The sequence below is a fragment of the Xenopus tropicalis genome, chromosome 1 (assembly GCF_000004195.4).
Source record: "Xenopus tropicalis strain Nigerian chromosome 1, UCB_Xtro_10.0, whole genome shotgun sequence".
In the NCBI taxonomy this organism is placed as follows: domain Eukaryota; kingdom Metazoa; phylum Chordata; class Amphibia; order Anura; family Pipidae; genus Xenopus; species Xenopus tropicalis.
Window position 1 is genome coordinate 37,719,467 of NC_030677.2, and position 26,430 is coordinate 37,745,896.

The 26,430-nt window shown below is 40.6% G+C and overlaps 1 protein-coding gene across 3 annotated transcripts; it reads right to left on the bottom strand.

Moving 5' to 3' along the window:
- Positions 1–397: 397 nt before the first annotated feature.
- On the bottom strand, positions 398–22,753 carry guf1 (GUF1 homolog, GTPase). Of its 3 annotated transcripts, none has more exons than XM_012955693.3 (18): positions 22,732–22,753; positions 20,759–21,047; positions 19,735–19,846; positions 18,098–18,246; positions 17,796–17,876; positions 16,553–16,630; positions 15,246–15,329; positions 12,219–12,283; positions 10,278–10,481; positions 8,889–9,028; positions 7,457–7,580; positions 6,403–6,535; positions 6,178–6,321; positions 5,337–5,470; positions 4,531–4,632; positions 4,299–4,418; positions 3,717–3,753; positions 398–924 (listed from the first exon to the last, which is right to left on the bottom strand). In XM_012955693.3, exons 2-18 carry the CDS (start codon positions 20,942–20,944, stop codon positions 787–789), a joined length of 2,031 nt encoding a protein of 676 aa, XP_012811147.1. In that variant the 5' UTR covers positions 20,945–21,047; positions 22,732–22,753; the 3' UTR covers positions 398–786. The 3 variants fall into 3 exon arrangements, with proteins under 3 accessions (XP_012811147.1, XP_002933495.1, XP_004911270.1); XM_002933449.5 differs by lacking the exon at positions 22,732–22,753 and adding an exon at positions 22,503–22,692; XM_004911213.4 differs by lacking the exon at positions 22,732–22,753 and adding an exon at positions 22,405–22,487.
- Positions 22,754–26,430: the final 3,677 nt, after the last annotated feature.

A 26,430-nucleotide genomic window follows, 5' to 3' on the forward strand; every position in this document is an offset into this window, starting at 1 on the left:
GTGGACAGGGCAGTTTGTAACTCTGTTTTAACAGAATCAAGTGAAATTATTGAATCATCTAACAGCAATCTCTGGCACTATTCCCAGCCTGGGCATGGTGCTAATTCCAGGCTTCCCTTGCATCAGTAGCCTCAACTGATTTGCCCCATGCAAATTGGATGTTGTTGCCACTATTAACGCAGTACACTGAAAAGGTTTCCACCAAAATGGCAAGAGAAATAGCATGCCCACAATTGTAATTCTAAGGAAAAACACTGCATTGTGGTGGGTAGTAAAAAAAAAAAAAAAAAAAAAATCTTTAGCCTGAATGTAACAAGCACTTGAGGTTCATACCCAAGCACATGGCGCTGTTCATCCCCACTTGGCAGATCTTCATTAACACACAGAATGCTGTATATTAATTAAGCCCACTGAATGTACTACACACCTCTGAGAATAACAGAAAGGTGTGTCATTTATTAGTAAAGATAAAAGCGCATTTGGTATGTAAATAATAGGGTATGTACATAATAAAGAGACCTCTTTTACAGATACTGTACAGTGCAGCGGCCTTCACATATTAAAAAAAAAAAAAAAAAACATAAAAATTCTAGAACGGCTCTGAAGATGCTTCCCATTACGATATGCAATTATTTGTTCTCCTTTCTTTCCTGTTGCTCAATTTAGAACCGGATTTACAAAGAAAGGATATGATAGATAAGTGGTTATTGATCCCCTGGTTACTTTTGTTTCAGTCCATATGGCAGTTTCAGTATCTGGAGCCACTGAGGCGAGTGGGTTGTACGGTCACTTGTCTGGTTTTCGTTTCAACACACTGATAAAAGCATCTTTTGGCACTTCCACATTGCCGATTTTTCTCATTTTCTTCTTTCCCTCAGCTTGCCTCTTCAGCAGCTTCATTTTCCTTGTGATATCACCTCCGTACTGCCATGAGAGAGAATCACCGTCACAATATTGTTTAATCATAACGCCAAAGAAAGTTCTTCCAATAATTATATACATCAGAAACCACAAATGGACAACATTCACCTTGTTGTTTTATCTTTAACAGTGTATTAACATCAACCATGCTGCCAACCAAGACTAATATAGGGATCAGAGACATTATGGAGAGCAAGGTTGCAGTGGCTCAAGAAGTGGACACTGTCAGTCAAAGGGGTTTAGGCTGATGTCAGACGTGGCATATTCTCGGCAAGCGAATACGCCCCGCTACTGTAAATGTGCCTGTACCCGAATGAATGAGATACGCTTGGGTGCAAACACATATAGCCGAAATACGCATAAAAAAGCAACCACAGCCCTTTAGCAGAGAAGATCTGTACCCCCCTAAGATGCCCCAGTAGCCCCCCCCCCCATCATCTTTTCTACTGATTCCCTGCCCATGCTCTGTGCGGCTGGCACTTACCTGAGCTTAGGGGCCCACTCACACTATACTGTATATATAGAATATAAATGTCACAATATAAAGGAAGATTAGTAAATAATTCAGATTATTACTAAATTGCAGCTCTGAAACCAGTGCAGTTAGCATCAGAATTTAATAGCCAGACCTTTAGCTTCAGCTTATTTGACAGGCGAACCTCATTTTCTGCTTTATAATTTGCTACGACACCTAAGCTCAGCTTCTCAACAGCTGCCCAGAGCCCACTGAGCATGTGCGTGTCACTGACACTTTCCAAGATGGGGAGTTCCTGTAACAACTGTTATGATCTATATCAGTGCTGTCCAACTTCTGTGGTACCGAGGGCCGGAATTTTTCTTGCCTACATGGTGGAGGGCCGATAATGGAAGCCAGTTTTGACCACTCCCCTTTTTTAAACCACACCCACTTCAAACTACACCCATGCTATCACAAGAGCTTTTAAGACCATCCCCACATTAATGGTGGCAACACAGCAAAACCCCAATGGTTGGTGCTCACTCAAGGGATATCACCCTTCATTTATATATGAAAGAATTATATTATGTCATACACTTAAATCGATATGCCTCCTCCTCTTCTGTGGATAGCACAGCAACCCCCCAGCATATCATTACACCCCTTGGGGACCATATAATGACTATTTCCAAATGCCAAACTCCAGGAACAAACCCCTGCCAGGTTCACCTTCCACAGGCAGCATAGGGCAGGGAGAGTATGGCACACACAGGCAGCATAGGAAAGGCAGAGTATGGCACACACAGGCAGCATAGGGGAGGCATAGAGCAGGCAGAGTACTGCTTGCCCTACCCCTCCTGTGTGTGCCATACTCTGCCTGCCCTCCCCTGCCTATGTGTGCCATACTATGCTTTCCCTCCCCTTCCTATGTGTGCCATACTATGCTTGCCCTCCCCTGCCTATGTGTGCCATACTATGCTTGCCCTCCCCTGCCTATGTGTGCCATACTATGCTTGCCCTCCCCTTCCTATGTGTGCCATACTATGCTTGCCCTCCCCTGCCTATGTGTGCCATACTATGCCTGCCCCCCTGCCTATGTGTGCCATACTATTCCTGCCCCCCCCCCGCCTGTGTGTGCCATACTATTCCTGCCCTCCCCTGCCTATGTGTGCCATACTATGCTTGCCCTCCCCTGCCTATGTGTGCCATACTATGCTTGCCCTCCCCTGCCTATATGTGCCATACTATGCCTGCCCCCCTGCCTATGTGTGCCATACTATTCCTGCCCACCCCTGCCTATGTGTGCCATACTATGCCTGCCCTATTGCACACACAGGCAGCATACAGTGACACAATGCTGGATGTGTCAGAGGGAATGTCTGAGGTGTGAACAGGGGAACAATGGGGGTGATTACAGCCTGAGCCTGAGGTGTGAACACTGCAGGGGGAAAACAATGAAGGCATTAAAAGGTGTGAACAACACAGGGGATTACATGATTAAACAATACAGGGGGATTACAGCCTGAATCTGAGGTGTGAGCAATGCAGGGGGGCAGTTAATCTCAGTACTGATACCATTTAAAGGTAATACACAAAGGTAAGCCATCAAAGCAGCCAGACAGGTGGGGGGCCACAAAGAGGGGGGCCCGCGGGCCGCCAGTTGGACAGCCCTGATCTATATCATTACTACTATAGAGATGCTGAAACTTTAAGTTAGTACAGTCAGTTTAGTATATAAAATATGGCATAGCCATATTTATCTTTAGGATTTAGTTCTCCTTTAAATAAAAATGGCCAGAACTGACTGTTGTTAAACAGCTAGGTTATGTTAAGTGCTCTCTGTATCCATATGACCTTTTTAAGAGATGAGTTTCTGTGCATCCATGTGTAGCTGAAAGCAAAGGCTAGAATCAACAATCATAATAATCACAGCATTTAGAATGTTCCCAGGCTAAACTAATCAGTAATCAATCAGAACATCTAAAACAAGCCTGCAACTTTTGTACATTTAACAGACCAAATACTGTAGGTGTGTGCTGCATCTCTGCATGGTACACAGCATGGAGTTCATACATTAATAGCCAGAAAAGTTCAATTGATATGTTCTTTATTTATGGCCAATACATTCCCAGTATACTTTAAGCTAATACATGGGTATAAACATGAGTGTCAGGTAAAATATTCACAGATAAAAGGCTTCCAAAGCCCTGCCATGTGAAGATATATGGAACCCAGTCTGCTCAGGTAGCCAGTGGCCAGCATGACAGACAGTTGGGAAGTGACTAGCAGGTGCTATTATTATAGACAGAGTTGTGCCGTAGGGAAAGGTTGTACTCACGCATTTTGCCAGGACATTCTTTCTGTAAGCTTTAACTCTGAGAAACAAAAATACACACATTTTTAGTTAACAATCCATCAGTATCCATCATGTCTCTCTCACTGACCTGCAAACATATGGGGTAGCCCCAATTATATTGCTTTCTAAAGGCAGTATGATGGGATGGTTGCTAGCACACGTTTCTATGGCAGAGATCACTACAAATAATGTAACTTCTCAAAACTGCAAATTCGAGACTGTCTCCTATTTTATCTTTTTTTCTATTCCCAGGCAAGTTTAATAGGAGGCAACCCTGCCATATTGAGAGAAGTTCTTTGTTAGAGACTTGGCTATACATAAGCTAGATAGAAGGGGATAGAGAACAGTGCTTCCCACTGAGGTACAGCAGCCTGGGAGGAGTGTAATTATGAAGCAATGTGTCCATTTCACAGTGTACCAACAAAAAACAAGTGGCACTCAGGGCTGCAAACAAGGGAACAAGCCCTTAAACTTTTATTGCGGATATGCAACGTTTTGGGGTCAGATAGCCCCTTTCTCAAGCATTTCACAGTGTGAAAGAGAGATATATATATGAATACGTACGTTTCTCTTGCTATGACTTTGCTACCGATAGAAGCTTGGATGGCTATTTCAAACAACTGCCTGGGGATGGACTCGCACAGCCTTTCACATATTGCCTTTCCAACTGGGTAGGCCTTTTCCCTATAAAAGACAACACAATTTTTCTCTTTTGAAATGAAGTTGTAGATACATGCAATCCCTTCACACGGGTCATTCTGCTCAACTGAGACACTGGATCACAAACTCATCCCACCTGTGGGCAATAGTGACCAGCTCTTCCACGGGGCGCCCGTTTAGCAGGATGTCCATTTTCACTAGGTCAGCTGACTGGTACCCTGCGTCTTCATAATCAAAGCTGCAAGAAGTGAATACAATTTTGGGGAGATTTACAAATCACGAAGAATCAATAATTGCATTTCCTGTTTTCTTCTTTGTTGCTGGTCAGCAATTGGGAGAAATGTAGTGACACAACAAGGGAAATCTACATAAACTGTGGCCAAACTTGTACAGATAAGGATCTCATTTTATTTTATTCAAGGGGTGTTTAGATTGTAAGATCTTTTGGGCAGGGCCATCATCACCTCTTGTATCGGTTGTATAAACCCATTTATTGCACAGCGCTGCATAATATTTTGGAGCTTTATAAATACATGTTAATAATAAGTGGCATCAGGAACCCCACCTGTACTTCACTAATCCAACAGGGCATTTAGATGTGTTTTAAATGACATGAAATATAATACATTGTTCTATGATTACATTACATTTAGCTTACATTTCCCAGTCTCACCTGCTGACTGTGGCTGCACTGACTGCATTAAAAGGAGAAGGAAAATAATTTTGGCATTTTACTGCCAATAGATTTGCCACATTAGTGCCACTTAGAAGCTTTTATTGCACAGATAAGAATAGAAATTTTTCATTAAACCATTATTGCATTGCAAATTTTAATTACGCACTGCACACTTGTAAGACACGGCATAATCTTTTTCATAATCTTATTGCATAATAATGCATGGTGCCTTTCAGACTAATGGATCCCAGCACGACAGCACATACCTTGCATATCCAGATGACAGAGACTTTAGTCCATCGTAAAAATCTACTACAATTTCATTCAAAGGAAAAAGATATTTCATCATGATTCTGTGATCGTCGATATACACCAGGCTTTTCTGAATTCCTCTTCGTGACTAAAGGAAAACTAGATTAGAGACACATACATAGCTGCAGTCTCTGATGCTCCACTAGCAATGCATGGGGCAGTCGGGCTTTTACCCCACATACAAGTGCAATGAGATCTCAAGATTTACAACTTGTACTGTAAACGCATTTCGTGTTCCCTTAATCTGCCTTCTATATAAGTCACCCACTGGGCCCTGGATATCACATTTATCATGAGGGAACAATAAGCTGCAGATCGACCTCATGAGAACACAAGAGAGCCAACAAGTACAGATATGGGACCTTTTATCCAGTATGATCGGGACCTGGGGTTTTCCGGATAAGGAGTTTCTCTGTAATTTGGATCTCCATACCCTAAGTCTACTAGAAAATCACAAAAAAACAATAGAACTTCTTTGCCTCTAGTAAGGATTAATTCTGTCTTATTTGGGATGAAGTACAAAGTTTATTACAGGGAAAAAAGTAAACATTTTTAAAAATTTGATTTATTTGATTAAAATGTAATCTATGGGAGATGGCCTTATTGGAGCTTTCTGGATAACGGGTTTCCAAATAACTTACCTGTACCTGTAGTTTAAAAAAATAAAATAGAAAAAAAGCTTGGTCTGTCTGCCTTGAAGTTCTAGTGCCTGAAAACTACTTTTATAATAAAAGACATACATATATAATATTGTAAAAGTGTGGAAAGTTACTTCCAAGCAGTGATTTTCATTACCTGACACAGAGATAGGATTTTGCTCATGAATTCGTCCGGTGAAATGATTGTTCCCAATACCATGGGCTCTAGATATTCCAACACCTGAGACTTGTCTGGGAATTCTGCAGGGTTTACTATTGTTATCTCCTTTTCTCCATACTCCTACAAATTACAATGACACAGCCCATGATACAATGATACAGCCCATTTATGTACAGGTTATGTCCTTCAGTGCATACAGACCTTAATTAGTTTGGGAGAAGAAAGGATGGCCCTGTATGGAACAGTTGGTGAAGTCATTATTACTGACGCATTGTATTCCTGCTCTAAGCGCTGGTTAAATACTTCCAGGTGCAACAACCCAAGGAATCCCAACCTACCCAAAAAGCAGAACAAAACTGCATTAAATACAATTTATTGGCAACAAGAATGGACAATAGGTAGTCCATTATCATTTACCTAGTCCTAGATCAATAGAGGCTACTGTATCATGTACACATAGGGCCCTTCACTAAAAAAGGAAAATCTGATATTGGAACTAAAGTCACTTTCTACTTCCTGTTCCCAACAAGCACAATCAAAACAAATCAGCAGTCCACTGAGAAGCCTTTTATATAAACAAACCCTTCCCTTTCCCCAGCTGCAGCCTGTTAGACTTTTAGATATTAAAGTGATACTGACACGAAAAAACAACTTTTTAAAATATAAATCTACATAAAAAGTTGCCTATAGGTCGTGTTGATCATTTTTTACTGATAGGGCTGCTTTTGTAAGTAATTGTTACTTGAAATCCCAAAACCTGACTGTTTTGCCAACCTGACTGTCCCTTCTCAGCCTGTCAGTTACAGCTTCTAATGCTAACGACCTCTTGCTGGACAAATATGGCCGCCCCCTCATAGAGGAACATGGGGCATCAGATAGGGAATGTAAAAGCTTGGACAAATACTTTTATGGCAAAATTATAAATAGCATGCACAGACAATGTTATGACAGATGTAAAAATGGTTTCATTTCTGGTGCCAGTATCTCTTTAAAGAAAGAAGCTGCTTATGGTGGCAATACATGGGCAGATTTCGCTGCCGGTTCGAGTCCTTCTGATCTGCTTGTTTGGAGACCTTGCCAAACGAGTGGATTTTATAGCATATGGCCACCTTTAGTAGACTGCTGATTATGCTCAATAGGATCAGGAAATGGAATGTGTTAAAAAGGCGGTATAGTACCCCTTTAAAGCCTGCAGTGCTGTAAGAATAGACAGCTGTAAGAATAAGAGACATACACCCCTTTATTAGCAGCTTACCTCCAACCAGCCCCAAGTGCAGCACTGCTGTCCCGATGCACTGTGACACTAGAGTCATTTAATGTCAGTTTCTCTAACGCCCCCTTCAAGTTATTGTATTCAGACTGGTCAACAGGATACATGCCTTTTGGGAAAAGGAAACAGGCACATTAATTCACTGAGCATTTACTTATCTGGCTGTAGATGAACCATTATAAAGAAAGGGACACATTTACCTCATATCATATGCCAACTTTTTACTGACTTATAACCTACAGATGGAGTCCAACATATTATACGTATCTCTCATTGTATACAAAAGATGGCAGAAGGGTGAAGAAATGGGGGCATGCTGATGTTGCTGTAGGTGGCAGAGAGCAGAGGATAGGAAGTCAGGGGGCCAGACATGGGAGCTGACAACCCCACCTACCGGCTACAGGTACAGGGATGCAGTGCCATTCTGGGAGATGTCTTCTGTGTGGATATGAAGAGGGTAGGAGGGCCTTTGCAGAAGACCTGTGGTTGATCTTTGGCTTTCTTTATAAATGCTGTTTATAAATAGGAACACATTTTTGTTCATAGTAAGACCTACTAAAATGCCTCTGTAGCACTGAGGATTGCTGCTCCCCTAGAAGCTACTGACAGGCTGGCAGAGCCACTTTATCCTATGTGCTGACTTGTTTCCAGCAGAAAATAGTAAGTCAGATTTCAGCTGCTTGTGAAAAACAAACTGCCACTGATTCTCTATCTGGTGCCAAAACCAATGGGACAAGAGGGCTCAGTGTGCATGAACCAAGCAAGGACAAGTTTCAGCATCTACAGAACTCCAGGTTGTAAGGGGAGGGGTTGTTAATAAAAAAACAAAACAAAAAAACAAAACAATTATTCCTCCAGGGGGCGCCTGCACCATGTAGCAGAGCATCACACTTGCAGTCTATTCACTGGCGATTTAAAGACCGATAGAAAGATGCTTGAATCATAGTTCCAACTATCTGCTGATAAATGATGGCGTGATTTGTTTCAATGTTACAGCATTGCAATGCTTCCCCTACAGAAACACATAATGAAATGACCAATCACCTCACAGCTCCATGACTTGTATAAAAGTACTTGGCTTGTGGCCTTGGAACTCCTCACTTCTAATATCACCTTGTGTTACAATAGGGATACATAATCCCCTGTGTATATATGCAGATATATAAGGCCCCCTGATGAAAATAATCCTCACATATCATGAATCCTTTGACTGTTGTATAAACTAGAAATCCACATAAAACATGCACTCATTGTTTGTCTGCCTGTTTATATGAATCAAATTCTAAATAAAATCTTTTTCTCTAACCCCTTTAAATAACATCTATTTGTATGTGAGTATTGCTTTAGTGAGAGCAAAGGGCTGCAGCTGAGCAGTTCTATTAGGGGTAGCAGTACAGACAGTCGGGTTATTTCTCACCAGCAAACACCATGGGCTTGGCAGATTTGAACCCAGGCAGGGGCTCTACCGGCTGTTTCTGCAGATACAGAGTGTCTCCTATTTGTGCTTCTTTTACTTCTTTCATCCCTGCAATGAGGTATCCCACCTGCCCAGCATATCTAAACAAAACAGAATTCTGCATTAGAGTTGAGAGAACCCTAATGCACCACTGGCTCCAGCTGCAAAACAATTGCCATATACAGCATTAAGTGGGATTTATATAAAACAATCACATCACCACCTAGTGGTATAACAACTGAAGTGCAATCATTGGAGATCCTGACAGCTCATCTAGTTTGTCATCTGTTTATGAGGCCAAAGGCAGAATTGTAAGGAGCCCAGAAAAATTAAAATACACAAAATAACTTCAGATTCTCTGTAAAATGTATCCTTATAAATGCTGCTAAGTGTTGGCACTAGAGCTAGAACAGCTCTAAGTAATGTCAGACGCTTCACATAACATAACTGAAACTAAGTTATTAAAAGATATGTTACCAACCTACATTAAAATATTAGACAGAAATGTAACTATATCATCTCTACCCTGTACAGATCTAATTTAATTAATAAAAAAAATATTGTCAAAATACAAAATCAACCAATAGGCTAATGACATACACTAAAACTTGCAAAGTTCAGTTATATGTGAATGTAATAAGGGAAAAACCTGAAAACTCAAATGCAAAACTTCGGCATCTAAAAGCTAGCAAGTTTATGTAGAATTCAAGGGATACTTTTAGTTCAAGATAATAGAGTTTTAATTTTTTACAAATTCGAGATATTTGTTGTTTTTATAATTTTTACACAAATTTTTTTTCTCTCTAATTCACTTGAAATCCTAAATCCTATAAAAAATTACATTCAGACATGTCTTACTACTTCAAGGGGGGGGAGGGGGGTTTAGTAACCCTGTTCCAAAGAAATGTCAGGCAGCTATTTTAGTGGTCCTCATTGTTGTTAGTGGGAAGAAACCAGTTTTATCATAGCCATTCAGAAGCAAAAATGAAAACCCTATATTAACCTCAAGCCTAATATGAGGTGGCCATAGAGAAGCCATTGGCACATTGATGTGTTTCTCTCAGAATCTACCTAGGCTGCCATTATGATCTGACCCTTGACCGCAGGGTCTAACAATCTGATCATCCTGATTGGCCCAGTGTGTTGGTGGCCATATCAGGTAAGGATCTGTTTATATGGAGTCCTAGCCAAATGAGTGGTCTTGTGTACATCCAGCTTAACAGTAATCATCAATAAAACACAAGGTAATCATTTCAAACAAAATATAATATATCTAGCATATATAAAATGGAATAGAAGTCAATAGCGATGAAGGAAGAAACTTGCAAGCTATAATGAGCATAAACTCACAATTTATCTGCTGGCACTTCTTCCGGAGTCAGGATACCAACTTCATTGACTTCATAGCTCTTCCCCGTGTGTGCGGAGAGAATCTTGTGGCCTTTGGTTACCTCCCCGCCAAACAGTGCAACATTAGCCACAACTCCTCTGTAGTGATCAAAGGTGGAGTCAAACAGTAAAGCTTTTAGGGGGCTCATTCTCTCCATCTTGGGCCTGAAATAAAAATGCATTTGCACGAGATGGAAACTTTTGTCAACTCATAAAGAAGAACTAGAACAACAGACGGATTAATGTCCGCACTTTTAAAACGATGTAAAGTGTGTTCACTATTACTAATGAATATAATAAAGTTATTGTGCCTGTGTTGTTACTGATGCGTAGGCCTTTCCACCGGAGACTCCTATTGTTACTGGCGGAAGGGCATTTCAGAGTAGTTATTCGCCTACAGTAGCAGAGATCTATCGCAAGCGACTAACTTGCTCTATGGGCCATCATCCTAAGAGGGTATCTCAGTGGAAAGGAAAGTATCCCATGGTAGCCAAATGCATGATATTATGTATGTCCAATTTATCCTCTAAGATAGCTGAGAGTGCATTGATTGGATAGATGTAAAGTCTTTCTTTTATCATTGTTAAAGACAGAGAGGGAGCTAGCCAATGTAGGGCTATTACCCAGCATGAAGCTGGAAGTATCTGGGCTACTAATATTCATTGCTCCGGGAGCAGGTTAGGGTGAGGGAGTAACAACAATGCTATTCCTTTGGTAAGTTGGATGGGAATAGAAATAAGTTGCAAGATAAGTTGAGATACTTCTGACCAAAGAGCAGCGGGACAATGCCACCATGCAGTACTATAGGTTTTAAATCAGTCCAAGTACCATTATTACAGTGATCTATTCTAAATATTGTTTTAATCTTGTGGAGCACAGGGTTTTGTCACATGATTGGTACTGGGTAACAGCCATTACTAGTTTTCTAGTACAGGTATGGGATCCCTTATCCGGAAACCCGTTATCCAGAAAGTTTCGAATTACGGAAAGCCCATCTCCCATAGACTCCATTATAAGCAAATAATTCAAATTTTTAAAAATGATTTCCTTTTTTCTCTGTAATAATACAACACTTGATCCCAAAATAATTCATCCTTATTGGAGGCAAAACAAGCCAATAGGGTTTATTCAATATTTAAATGATTTTTAGTAGACTTAAGTTATGGAGATTCAAATTACAGAAAGATCCCTTATCCAGAAAACCCCAGGTCCCCAGCATTCTGGAAAACAGGTCCCATACCAGTACCTTCATAAGGGCTATTTGTCAGATCTTTTGGAAGAATAAGTTAGACCAGGCAGTCTAGCCAGGCAGTGTGAGCTCCAGCATGGGCTGTGGGTGAGATTTCAGTACCAGAGTGATTTTTAAAACGGAAATGAAAATTAAGACTAGGTTCCCTGGAGTAAAGACATCCCTGGAATGTGGTAAAAGGGAGCTGCTGTGTGGCCTACTAAAAATTCTTTTATAAACAAGTGGGCCCTGCAATGTAAGGAATCCAGACATACCCATTCCCCTACTAAAGCAGTCCGGACACCAAAGAGATGAATAAAGAAAACTTACCAATAGGGGAATGTTAACTTCTTGTTCATTGGTAGTAATCTAAAGAGTTGTTGCAATTAACCAATTAACCTTATTTGCATTTCTCTTCCTACCTGGAATTGAAAAGTTCAGGTCAGTGAGTCTGGGTCCCCTTAATTAACCCCAGCACACAAGGCTGGCTACAGGGCAAATGGCCTGAAGATTAAGACTGCAATAGATCTTCCATGTCTGAACCTGTACAGAAGGTGCTTGTAACAGCTATATTTTCACTCATATTAATGCCACCTCCATATTCCAAAGGAAAAAACATTCTTTTTTACTAGATAAAAGCCAAGGCAGAAGTTCAGCAAGGCATACATACTCACGGGGGAATTTTGGTAATAACCTCTTGCAGAACCCGCTCCACATTTGTTCCAAATTTAGCAGAGATCTAAAGTAAAAAATATTGTAGTGATAAATTGAAAAGATAGTTTAGCGTACAGATTTTATTGCGTTTAGAAATTGCCTGCCGCACCAAGTAGAAGATGATATTCAGAATACAGAATAGGCTAATGATCAGAACTTGTGATATTATTAAGTTAACTGGTGCGTACAATTTAAAGGGGAAGTATGTTGGGAAGTGTAAAGTAGAACTGAACATATAGCACATTAAAGCAAACAGTATAAAATGAAACAAAGACATTATGTCTATTAAACTCCTAAGCACATAGGGATTTCTGTGTAATAATTACATCTGAATAGAACGTTCCTGGGAATATTTCATTGAAAAGCTTGGGTTGTAAAGTCAGTCTATGCAGGAATAAATACATTCCTTTCACCCTGTCAATTTTATTTTTTCCTGACTTTGATGCATGTTTCAGCGCAACTGATTTCATTTTGTTCTGCCTGACTAGACCCACAAGGTTTCAGGTCAGCACATTTTAACACAATATACAGTATGCATTTCAGTAGATGCATATGCCCCTGTGTAAGGACCCTTACAATATCCATTCTGAAAGTAATTCAAGAGGTTCACATAGTTCATTTCTGCCTTACTCCGTTTCTAATTCTAGGCACTACACAATGAAGGTTACCTTATAATGATGTGGGATCCGTAAAGGATAAAAAAAAAAAATTACAAATCTACAATTTATGCGAGTGCTACTCTATACTCACTTTTGCAATTTACATTTCTGATTTTTTTCAAGGATTTTAAGGATATTGAGAGGTACAGTGGAGGAAATAATTATTTGACCCCTCACTGATTTTGTAAGTTTGTCCAATGACAAAGAAATGAAAAGTCTCAGAACAGTATCATTTCAATGGTAGGTTTATTTTAACAGTGGCAATTAGCACATCAAAAGGAAAATCGAAAAAATAACTTTAAATAAAAGATAGCAACTGATTTGCATTTCATTGAGTGAAATAAGTTTTTGAACCCTCTAACAAAAAAAGACTTAATACTTAGTGGAAAAACCCTTGTTTGCAAGCACAGAGATCATCTCTAAATCCCTAAGGTTTCGAGGCTGTCTCTGTGCAACTCTGAGCTTGAGCTCCCTCCATAGGTTTTCTATTGGATTAAGGTCCGGAGACTGACTAGGCCACTCCATGACCTTAATGTGCTTCTTCTTGAGCCACTCCTTTGTTGCCTTTGCTGTATGTTTTGGGTCATTGTCGTGCTGGAACACCCATCCACCACCCATTTTCAGTTTCCTGGCAGAGGGAAGGAGGTTGTCGTTCAGGATTTCACGATACATGGCTCATTCCATTTTCCCGTTAATGCGAATAAGTTGTCCTGTGTCCTTAGCAGAAAAACACCCCCAAAGCAAAATGTTTCCACCCCCATGCTTGACGGTGGGGACGGTGTTTTGGGGGTCATAGGCAGCATTTTTCTTCCTCCAAACACAGCGAGTTGAGTTAATGCCAAAGAGCTCTATTTTGGTCTCATCAGACCACAGCACCTTCTCCCAGTCACTCACAGAATCATTCAGGTGTTCATTGGCAAACTTCAGACGGGCCTGCACATGTGCCTTCTTGAGCAGGGGGACCTTGCGAGCCCTGCAGGATTTTAATCCATTGCGGTGTAATGTGTTTCCAATGGTTTTCTTGGTGACTGTGGTCCCTGCTAATTTGAGGTCATTAACTAACTCCTCCCGTGTAGTTCTAGGATGCGTTTTCACCTTTCTCAGAATCATTGACACCCCACGAGGTGAGATCTTGCGTGGAGCCCCAGAGCGAGGTCGATTGATGGTCATTTTGTGCTCCTTCCATTTTCGAACAGTTGTCACCTTCTCTCCCAGCTTCTTGCTAATGGTTTTGTAGCCCATTCCAGCCTTGTGCAGGCCTACAATTTTGTCTCTGACATCCTTGGACAGCTCTTTGGTCTTTCCCATGTTGGAGAGTTTGGAGTCTGCTTGATTGATTGATTCTGTGGACAGGTGTCTTTTATACAGGTGACTAGTTAAGACAGGTGTCCTTAATGAGGTTGACTAATTGAGTAGAAGTGTCTAACCACTCTGTGGGAGCCAGAACTCTTAATGGTTGGTAGGGGTTCAAAAACTTATTTCACTCAATGAAATGCAAATCAGTTGCTATCTTTTATTTAAAGTTATTTTTTCGATTTTCCTTTTGATGTGCTAATTGCCACTGTTAAAATAAACCTACCATTGAAATGATACTGTTCTGAGACTTTTCATTTCTTTGTCATTGGACAAACTTACAAAATCAGTGAGGGGTCAAATAATTATTTCCTCCACTGTATATACATACTGTTGATTTGATTGAATTTTGTTACAACAGTGCCACCTGCTGGTCAATTTCTGATCATGATGTAGTCAAGGAAATTGTCAGGTGAAAGAAAGAAGGCTGAGCCGACGTTCGTTTGGTTTGTAAAACATTAAAAATGTCAAATAACTTTTCTTACGTCTTTCCTAACCAGAAGAACATCAGACTAGCCCTCTTTCTTTATCTCAACAACTTCCTCAACAACATCTCGATCAGAAACAGACCAGCAAGTGGCAGAAGTGGGTTTGTAAAAAAATTAATTCATATTAACAGTACGTATTCCCCTTAATATCTCTGAATCTTAAAAAAAAATATAACACTCTCATGAATTTTAGATTCACTTATTTTAAAGGTGTACTTATCCTTCAAAGAGCAAATATACCCCCATTTTTTACATGAATTCATTCAGCTGGGCTAATGTAGAAAGCCACGCCTGTTTAAGTAACACCACAGGCAGGCACATCCCTACTCCTTCATTTCTTCTCTTTCCTATTCTTCCCTTCTCTTCTTTCTCTTTATGTTAACTCACAGACAACTGTCTCTCTACATATGGCTTAGAAAATCTATAAAAAGTCAACTGATAAAGGAAAAGCGATGAAGATATAAATTCCCCATAGTCGCATACACACCCTTATGCAGTCACTTCTTGGAATGTCAAACATCTTTTCAATTTGCTTTTCTGCTCTTTCAGGGTCTGCATTCTTCAAATCAATCTGTAAAACAAATGATAAAAGGTATAAAATAAAGTAAAAATTAGACTGAGAAGGCACAGATAAATAACTAGATTTGGTTCAGTAAGTGGACCACAGTGTTATTTTGGCTTTTGGAGAAACTCAAATTCTGGTCGCAACTGTCATTTCTATAATAGAACCATCTGGAGACAGTGCCACATTACTGGAGGTCTATGTAACAAGCAAAGAACTTAAATGGTGCAGGTCTGATGCACAGCTTATCCTGTGGTTAGCTGTAATTATAGGTAACAGGGGTGCTATTATAGTGTAATTATATGCAAAGTCGCAGTGATCATTTGTATCTCCATTAAGAGCTCCTTTTTCTAACAGGCCTCATACAAGTGAAAATTTGGGGCCATACCAAACCATGTTTTTCATTACAATACTGTGTTTTGCTCTGGTGTATGAGACAGTAACGGAATACAGATCCTAAACTAAAGTCTGTTAGGGTTATGGAATAAAACAATTTCCTCACTAAACACAGCACTGCACTTTATAAAACAAAAGAGCTAATTTACCAATAAATTCCCCTTTCTGGCTTTGGTATGTACCTTAAAAAAAAATCCATTGTGAGTTGCAAACAGCACCACCAAATGATGCCAGCCCTGTCCTCACCAACTGCCTTAGGGCAAGGCCCTGTTAAAGTCTATGCCCTCTGCCACGCTCTAGTTGTGTAGCTGATTGATGTGCAAGTAGGGTAATTTAGGTTTAGGGGCTGGAGGGGGGCAACTACTTGCCTCCCCTTGCCTGCCCCTCATGATTACAGCATTGTTGAACACAGGCAGCATTGCGTTCATGGGGGTACCATAGGTCTCTCCGTTTCAAAACAGAGCACAGAAGCCAGCATCAACTGTTTACACAAAGAATGCAGTGCGCAAAGTAGCAAAAATTGCACACTGCATCTGTTTTTTGCACTTTGCACACGGCCTTCCTAATAATTAATAACCCCTAACCAAGAAAGTGTGCCACCAAATAGTGATCCTCTAGTCATGAGGTTAAAAGGAGGGAGATTTATCACAGTAGAATGGTTCTCTGAGCAACAGCTGGTATTAGTAACAACCAAAGTACCTGCCACACTTTTACAAAATGATTTGGATTCTGTGCCCTTTAACAACAACAAATTTAAAACAGTCCTACATTCTGCTGCATGGTGAAGGGAAGCTGTTAGCTCAATCGCTTTGGAGGTTGCTGTGAGTGCTATTTACCTTGTTTATGACGGGAATAATTGAAAGCTGTGCTTCAAAGGCTAGGAAGAAGTTTGCCACAGTCTGTGCTTGAATACCCTTAAGAAAAATGAAACATGCTTATTAAAACCTGCAAATGCGAGGTTACATCAAACCTGGTGAACTGGCAAATTAATTCACTTTTAGAGTGATTCTAAATGCCGGCTATTCAGCTAGAATTCCAAATAAAATGTACATTCTGTTTGATTGCAATCTTTTAATTCAAATAAAAAAAAAAAAAGTCATCTCATTCTCTGCTGCCATTCCGGATGCAATTTCAATTAGGAGCTAGAAGTGGGTTCTTTTTCAGCTCAGCTCAGCTCATTTAAAGGAACATGAGGCTGTAGAGGAGAAACTCAACTGAAAATTAACTTTTGGGAGAAACAAAATGATGATCCAACTCATCCTCTCACTACCCTGTGCTGCTCTGTTGCATAGCTGCAATATGACCGGCTACATATTTTTTCAAATATATAGGCAGTTCTACCATTCTGCACTGCTTTGGGTTCCAAGGCAAATACAAGGAAAGGAGGCAGCCCCAGGAACAGAGATTAATATGTTTGGGGTGGGAGACCTGTACAGGAAGTCACTTTTTTTTTTTTTTTAAAGTGATAAGTAAAGGTTATTAATTAGTTAATAACTGTAATGAAGGAAGAATGGTGGAAAAACTGAGACAAAGACAATTTGAATGAAACAAAAACAAACAAGCCGTACACTAAGCATTCATTCAGATATCCTTTTATTTGATAGCAACTAGAAAGCAATTAAAGGAATATAAAACACAGTCATTACAATTCATACTTAACGCCCCCTTAACATAAATTTCTAGTTTGCTTCCTTTCTTTATATGCTTATTACCTTTTGCATAAGTCACTTTGCCTTGTCACAGATCCATTTACTAAAAACAGGCCCAAAACAGGTTCAAAATAGGCCCTGGTATTCCAAGTACACAGAGGCCCAAACAGAAAAACAGGTTGGCCAGTGAGCTTCAATAAGGTTATCAAGTAACCTGGAAATAAAACTGAGCCACATTTCCGACCAGAGATCCAACAAACAGAAGATGGGCCAATCTGTCAGTTCAGTATGTTTTAAAAATTCACCTGTTGCCAATGGCAATTGTATGTCTAAGCCTCTTTAGGGTGCATTAAATGTATCTATATACACACGATTTACAAAATCTGTTCCTTTTGCCTCTATAAAAAAAAGAAATAAGCAATAATTTTACCTCATTGGCATCAACCACAAGCAAAACACCTTGACAGGCAGACAGGGACCTAGATACTTCATAGCTGAAATCCACGTGACCCTAAGAAATAAAAAAGTATTAGTATTTACTGTGCCACTGATAGATAAATGTACTATACTTCCATTTGCAAGTACACGGCATGATCTGATGTGATTAGAGAAGACCATATACATTTCTGGGGTAAAATTATTTGGCATATCAGTACTTTTCAACTACATAGAATTGAATTTGCCTTTAGTGTTGGGAGTGTAGCTGTATAAAAAAATAAGAAGCAAACTTACTGGTGTGTCTATCAGGTTTAAGAGGTACTTTTTTCCTTCAAAAGTATAAAAGAGAGACGCAGTCTGTGCCTTGACAGTAATTCCTCTCTCTCGCTCCACCTGGAGCTTGTCCAAAACTTGTTTATTTGAATCTGTTTTTGGAATCCGCCCTGGCAAAATATGAAAATTAAATGAAAGCGTCATAAAGCCAGTGATGACCTAGTTCTCTGCTGTAGAAAATGCTAACAATGCAATCTAATACCCTTCTGTAAGCAACAGCTTGTAGTTACAACAGCATAGGAGTCACAAAATTTAAGGTAAAAAACACAGGACAAAGCACACACAGAAATTCAATATTTAATTTGCTTTGACTACATTTTTTCAGAACCCCCAACAGTACCTTTACTACTAAGGATCATTACAAGTCATGATCAAGTTGCACTATGATTAGCATTGAAAGATTTAAAGAAAAACTAAATCTTAAAGGACAAGGAAAGGGGAACTGACTGGCTTTGCCAATGTTATGCTCCACCCCTCAAAATAATCCAATCACTGGGTGCTCCTTTTAGAGAAAAAACTGCACTGTCCAAGCCACCATCCTACCTTATTCTTATGCATCTGTGGTTTGTACTTTCACATGTGCACATATGTACCCTGAGGGTGCCCGCGCCTAGAGCAGCAGCCCTCGGGTGCCTATAGAAGTCAGTCCAAGACAACCACAGCCCTTTTAGCAGTAAGGATCTATGCCACTAAAAATGCCCCCAATATCTTAGTTATTTGCTGATTTACAGTACAAGCGCTGGCCCTCTGTCAATAACCTGAGATTAGGGGCCGACTCACAATACACAATTCAAACAGTACATATAGTATAAAAGTCACAATATATGGCTAAGTAATTAATTCACAATAAATGCTATCTCAGATGCCAATGCATTCTGCAACAGAGCTTTATAATCATGCCTGTAGTATCAGACGTAATCATTTTATGGTTTGTGGTTTTCGATGACTCCTAATTATGGCTATACGCAATAAGATCAGCTCATTTGGCGAGATCGAAAAAAAACACAAAAGAATCGTTCAATATGCCTACCTAAGGTGGGTAATATGGTTCTAATCCGATCATTTGCAAACCATCAGATTACAATAAAGTGGATAGGAGCCATCAGAGCAAGGGCCACATCAAAGAGCCAAAAATCAAGCCTGCCTGCCTGACTGACATCTGCCTGATTTTTGGCCTGATATTGGTCTGAACCCACTGGAGGGAGCCATACGTGGGCAGATAAACTGCTGAATCTGAAATATGAAGGATCCAACTCAACAGCTTAAATCTGCCCCTGTATGGCCACAGTGTCACAGGCAGTGTCACAAATACCCCAAAAAATGGCCTAACATGATTCAAGAGGGTGACCTGCTGTTAACAGTTTGAAGACATAATTAACTTATTATATCATTACAGTTTTTGGGCTTTTAAACGGTTACAGTGAGACTACAACAAGAAAATAAAACATTAACATAAAGCCATTTTTAAGCTTTAGTTCCCTTTAAAAAGAAAAGCTGTGTGCGTGCATAAGCTATGCAGTCAGTATCAATACAAATACTAATGTGTTCCCATGGCACACAGAATATGAAATTTAATAAAAAAAAAAAAAAAAAAATACCTGTTATTTCAAGCAGTCTGTCAGCAAGAGTACTTTTACCATGGTCAACATGGGCAATTATGCAAAAATTCCTTATATAGTCAACTGCATATTCACTCATGTCAAGTTTTTCCTGAAACACACAACATTGAGAATTAGCTAGTGACACAACAGAAAGGGGAGAGGTCTGCATTATGGCAGTTACAGATAAAGACAACAAAAATACAGAACTAGATGGGGTTTTCCATAGCCCTGGGCAGATGCATGTAGCGCAAAGAAGCTTTTTATTGACTTTGAAGATTTTCATTCACCACCTTTTTATTGTTTTCTGTACTGTGCAAACTCCCAGGGTATGCCTGGGCCACTGGGGTGAACCTAACAACTTGGCAATCCCCAGTGATTCCTCCTTCCCTTCTCCTTTAAGAGAGGCATGATTGACTGGGTACATTTATCAGGAGTCAGTGACAAAAGAAACAGTGGCAAAGTTGGCATGGAAATATAAGGGAAATCACCTAGGGGCACCTATGAAGTAATCATCAAGTGGTATACTATTGTTATGTAGTATAATTACACCTAAAAACGGTGGGGAAACAGGCACTCGACAACTGATCCATGGGTGGATCGTTCACTCATTATGCAATGATGACAAAGGCCAAAGGAGGACTACAGTTTTCAGTGGTTGGTTACCATGTAGAAAGGTACTGGAGGCTGGATTGTAATGCAGAATATTTACTTGAATTGGTCAAAAGCAGAACCACTGACTTCCTTAATGGGCAAGTTAAACACCAATAGAAATTAATCATTTGGGGTAATCACCTTTAGCCTATGGTAAAGCACCTGTAGTGGGAGTGGGCTATCCACTGGGCATGACTAGTTAGTAAAACAAATAAGCGGTGGTGTCCCATTCACCAGATCATAAACCAACTGAACACTGTACAAGACTCTTCCATCAAGACCCACAAAGTGAAATGTTTCTTTTTAGAAGGAAAAAATGGAATAATAGTGAATGTAAGTGAACAGGGTGCATTATCCCCAAATCCTGTACCTTCTGAGAACTAAATTGCCTTGGACTCAGAATATTCATAGGGTTAACAGTTTTCTGCAAGTGGTGAAGGCCAAACAGAGTGGTACCGAACAAGTTCTGAGATGCCAGGTGCCTCTGCTGGGCAGAAATCGTGTGTCTCCACAAGCGCAGACATTTTGAAGTAGAATGAGGAAACAGGGAGGACATCTTTCCAGCTGTTTATATCCAATTTAGTGGCACTGGAAGCCAGACCTCCATGCAGACAGTGTGACCCTTCTCATCCTTTTACATTAAGATGTTTACTTTACACCTAAATCAAAAAATACAAAAATTGAAGTCTTAAAGCATACACATGAATAAGAGCCACCCCTCCCACGGACAACTCTGTAATAAGCCCAGTGTTTTTGAGTGTGTATGTGCCCACCCTAAACTATTTGTTGGCTTAACATCTTATCCATGTGCTATTTTATTTTCTTGGGCTGTAGAATCTCACAGTACATATTTAGTCCTACTCAATGGCATAACGCGCATACGGCAGAACAACGGAGGGAGAGTAACCAGTAAGGACCCACATGCTATCTACCCTGCACCATTTACCTGCCTCCACCCTGTTTCTGCACTCTCCCTCCTGCCTGAGTGATGTCAGTGAACACCGTAAACTTGAATTATTGGTCCTTTGTAGACTCCAATATAGCTGCCCCACTTGGCAATAAAAGAATATCAGGATGCAAAGGCTTAACGTAAGGGGAAACACACCATGTGACTGTTAAAAGGGTTCAGTAAGTATAGAGGGCCAGGCAGGACACCGACAGTATATGTTTGTATATGCCTTGTTCCCGAAATGTAGGGGCCGTAAAATACAGTTGCTAATAGGTCTGTAAACTTCTACTTGCACCACTTTCAGGATGAATTTGTTCAAAGGTCATCTACATAGCATAATAGGCAGCACCAGATAGACAAAAAGCCAATATGGGTTATTAAACTTAGGAGGGTGCCCTGCTGGAGCCCTTTTAAATAAAATAATGTTTTGCTGAAGTGACTGCTCTCTGTCTATGTGCAGCTCTATAATATGAGAGAAACAATAATGAAATAAAGTATACAGATGTTAGAAGGGAACTCTGGACATAGAAGCTTACAATCTAAATGGGGATAGAAAGCATGCCCCTTTTGACTTATGTCCTACTGTCCCAATCTAGCAGGCACACCCCCCTGCAGGCATTATTAATGAAACATATAAGGACCCTACATGAAGTAGAGAGCTGCTGCAATGAAATTAAACTTCACATACAATTTCTCTCTCCTTGCTGAAACATTACCCAATGAGACACAAATACACATAGCTCATTAGTGCCATTAGCTGTGCCATTAGCTGTGCCATGCAGGGCTCCATCCCTACTGAATAGCTTTATGTGCCACACCACTGTTTGCTGTGCAAACCAACAGCCTCAAGTCATTTTGTTGAGTTCTGTCATAAGTCCAGGAACGGGTCACATGGAGAAAATAGCAGCCCGACAACCTTCAGCAATCCAGAACTACATATCCCGGAAACAGCGGCGGAGGCGAAGGAACCATGGGAGTTGTAGTTTTGTAACTGCATAAGCGGCAATGTAAGTGAGTGTGTGTGTGTGTGTGTGTGTGAGGGTTAAGAAGCAATACTCAGCAACTACTTGTTCACTGTGCCACAGCGGGTGGAGGCATCCCAGAATTCCCATAATTCCGCCATTCCCTGAAGTAAAGTCAGTGCCCAGCTGCCCGGCACACTCACCCGCACAGCCTGACCCCAAGCGATACAGTACCCATGTGGGACATTCCCAGCATGCATTGCAACACTACAGCTTAAAGCGGCAATGCCTTAAAGGGGAAATGCTGTGTCTGAGAATAGACGCTGAACAGTTAAAAGCTGTACGCCTGACAATCATCAGCTCCCCCCCCAGTGTTTTGCTGCTTGCTCCCCAAACCTGCTTGGCACATTAAAACACAAAACAAAAACTCACTCCATTTCTGCAATGTCCTGGAAATCTTCTGTTCTTGCAAGCTCCGTTCTGCTGTGCTCTGATTGGATCTTTCTTGTGGATTCTCCAATCAGGGCACAGCTTTCTTGACAGACAGTAAAATTGACCAATCAAGGCACAGATGCAGACAGGGCTCAGGAGATATTACAAACTGAAGGCAGTGCAGAAATAAAACTGAACAGAAGAATCTGCAGCTGTAACTTTACCTAAGGACCAACTCTCAAATTTTGCTACAGTTTTCATCCCACAGGCACTATACACAGGTGCTATACACAGGCGCTATACACAGGCGCTATACACAGGCGCTATACCCAGGCGCTATACCCAGGCGCTATACGCAGGCGCTATACGCAAGCGCTATAAGAAGGCGCTATACGCAGGCGCTATACGCAGGCGCTATACCCAGGCACTATACGCAGGCACTATACACAGGCACTATACGCAAGCACTATACGCAGGCACTATACGCAGGCACTATACCCAGGTACATATACGCAGGTACTATACGCAGGCACTATACGCAGGCACTATACGCAGGCACATATACGCGGGTACTATACACGGGTACTATACGCAGGCACTATACGCAGGCACTATACCCAGGTACATATACGCGGGTACTATACACGGGTACTATACGCAGGCACTATAAGAAGGCGCTATACACAGGCACTATACGCAAGCACTATACGCAGGCACTATACGCAGGCACTATACCCAGGTACTATACCCAGGTACATATACGCAGGTACTATACGCAGGTACTATACGCAGGCACTATACGCAGGCATTATACCCAGGTACATATACACGGGTACTATACGCAGGTACTGTACACAGGTACTATACGCAGGCACTATATGCAGGCACTATACGCAGGCACTATACCCAGGTACATATACGCGGGTACTATACAGGGGTACTATACGCAGGTACTATACGCAGGTACTATACGCAGGCACTATACGCAGGCACTATACCCAGGTACATATACGCGGGTACTATACACGGGTACTATACGCAGGCACTATACGCAGGCACTATACGCAGGCACTATACGCAGGCACTATACGCAGGCACTTTACGCAGGCACTATACGCAAGCACTATAAGAAGGCGCTATACGCAGGCGCTATACGCAGGCGCTATACGCAGGCACTATACGCAGGCACTATACGCAAGCGCTATAAGAAGGCGCTATACGCAGGCACTATATGCAGGTACTATACCCAGGTACATATACGCAGGTACTATACACAGGTACTATACACAGGCACTATACGCAAGCACTATACGCAGGCACTGTACCCAGGTACATATACGCGGGTACTATACACGGGTACTATAAGCAGGCACTATACGCAGGCACTATACGCAGGCACTATACGCAGGCACTATACACAGGCACTATACGCAGGCACTATACGCAGGCACTATATACAGTTACTATACACAGGCAGTATACACAGGTACTATACACAGGTACTATACATGGGTACCATACGCAGGCACTATACGCAGGCACTATACGCAGGCACTATACGCAGGCACTATACGCAGGCACTATACGCAAGCACTATACGCAGGCACTATACACAGGCACTATACACAGGCACTATACGCAGGCACTATATACAGTTACTATACACAGGCACTATACAGTTCTAAAGGCTGATTCACTAGCTGAAATTAAATTGTTTTTTGCCTGACCTGACATCTATAATATCCCTATCCCCTATCCTAACAGACGGATGGTAAGTTAACTCTTTCCCCTGAAAAAGCTCATTGTGCTTTTATATACTTGTTTTTTTTTTTTACTTTTGTCATTGTTTTTTTCATTTCTAGTTTGTTACAGGGGAGCCAATGTTGTGTATCAGTGCCAGTGTTATAGTGCCAGGGCCTGAATATCTGCCATCTGTACCCACTGCCTCTCACTGCATATAATGTGCTGGTTTTGTAAATACAGACTGCGTCTCACTGCATATAATGTGTTGGTTTTGTAAATACAGACTGCTTCTCACTATATATAATGTGCTGGTTTTGTAAATACAGACTGCGTCTTACTGTATATAATGTGCTGGTTTTGTAAATACACACTGCATCTCACTGCATATAATGTGCTGGTTCTGTAAATACAGACTGTGTCTCACTGCATATAATGTGCCTGGGATGTCAGTACCCACTGCTTCTCTCTCTAAAACTAACGTAAACACATCTAAAGGGGTTGTTCACTTTTAAGTTAACTTTTAGTATGTTATAGAATGGCCTATTCCTAGCAATTTTGCAATTAGTCTTTCTTATTCATTTTTTTTTATAGTTCTTGAATAATTTGCCTTTCTCTTCTGCCTCTTTCCAGCTTTCAAATGGGGGCCAAAACTGATTGCTCTGCGAGGCTACAATTTTATTAATATTGTAATTTTTTATTACTTATTTTTCCATGCAGGCCCCTTAACTATTCATATTCCCATCTCTTGTTTAAACCACTACCTGGTTGCTAGGGTAAATAATACCCTAGCAACCAGATAGCTGCTAAAATACCAAATGGAGAGCTGTTGAACAAAAAGCTAAATAACTGAAAAAACATTAAAAATAAAAGAAGACCAGTTGCAAATTGTCTCAGAATAACAATGTCTACATTATATTAAAAGTTAATTTAAAGGCAAACTACCCATTTAAGCTAACTGATCACAAACACAAATGGACAGTAGTGCATGTATGAATACTTTTACATCCTAAGCATTTTAGGGTAAAAAAAGCCTTCCCACCCGCACTTTTGCACAGTATCCCTGGAAGTCAGTGGGAGGTTCATTTTTTACACCAGCAGCGAATCCACCAAGTCTTACATTAGCTTTAGATCAATCTATGTATGGCACATCTTTAGGCTCCCCAAACAAAAAAGTCACCCGCACTCCGTCCTCCAGTCCAAATCACATTGAGATTTATCCATTCAAATAAATGTGGGAAAACATGACTGTGGGAAAAGACACAAAGGTTAATGAAATCTGGTGTGAAAATCAGATGCTGTGTAAAAAACTGTGGGAACTGTGTTTATACATAGCTGCCTTTATGCCATTTTTAATGGTAAATTTTACTTGCTGCCTGCGGGTTTCCCATTAACATTAAAGGTTTTGAATTGATATAAAAAATGGTATAAAATAGAGTGATTGGGTGATGCAGAAGAAAATACACACTTTTCTAACACAACTTTTTATATAGCTTTATAAATAAGTCTCTAAGTGTGACCACTGGGCAAAAACTGTAATTACATATGGTTACACAATGGAAAATGGTGCTGCAGCTGTACGGCTTCTGCCATCATGATAAATGATAAGTTAGTAGAGGTGATCAATCAGCTGTCATTGAGGTCAAGGGAAGAAAGAAGTGCCACATGATAACTGAATCCTGTATTGCTATTGTTCATTCTGTCTTTCTACTGAGATCTATTCACAGATGTTAGGTATAGCTGGTTCCTGACCCACACATCTAGATGGTCACAATGCCCAGGTTGATACAAGTGACTTGCTAAGGCCATATGGAGCTGACATAAGTCATGTAACTTATGAAAAGAAAATATAATTAAGTGCCTTTCCAATATACCGTTATTAAACATTTTGAGTAAATTTAAAGTTACCGGTATTTGTAAATAGAATTGCAATTGGAAGCATTGTCAGTCTCCTCCTTT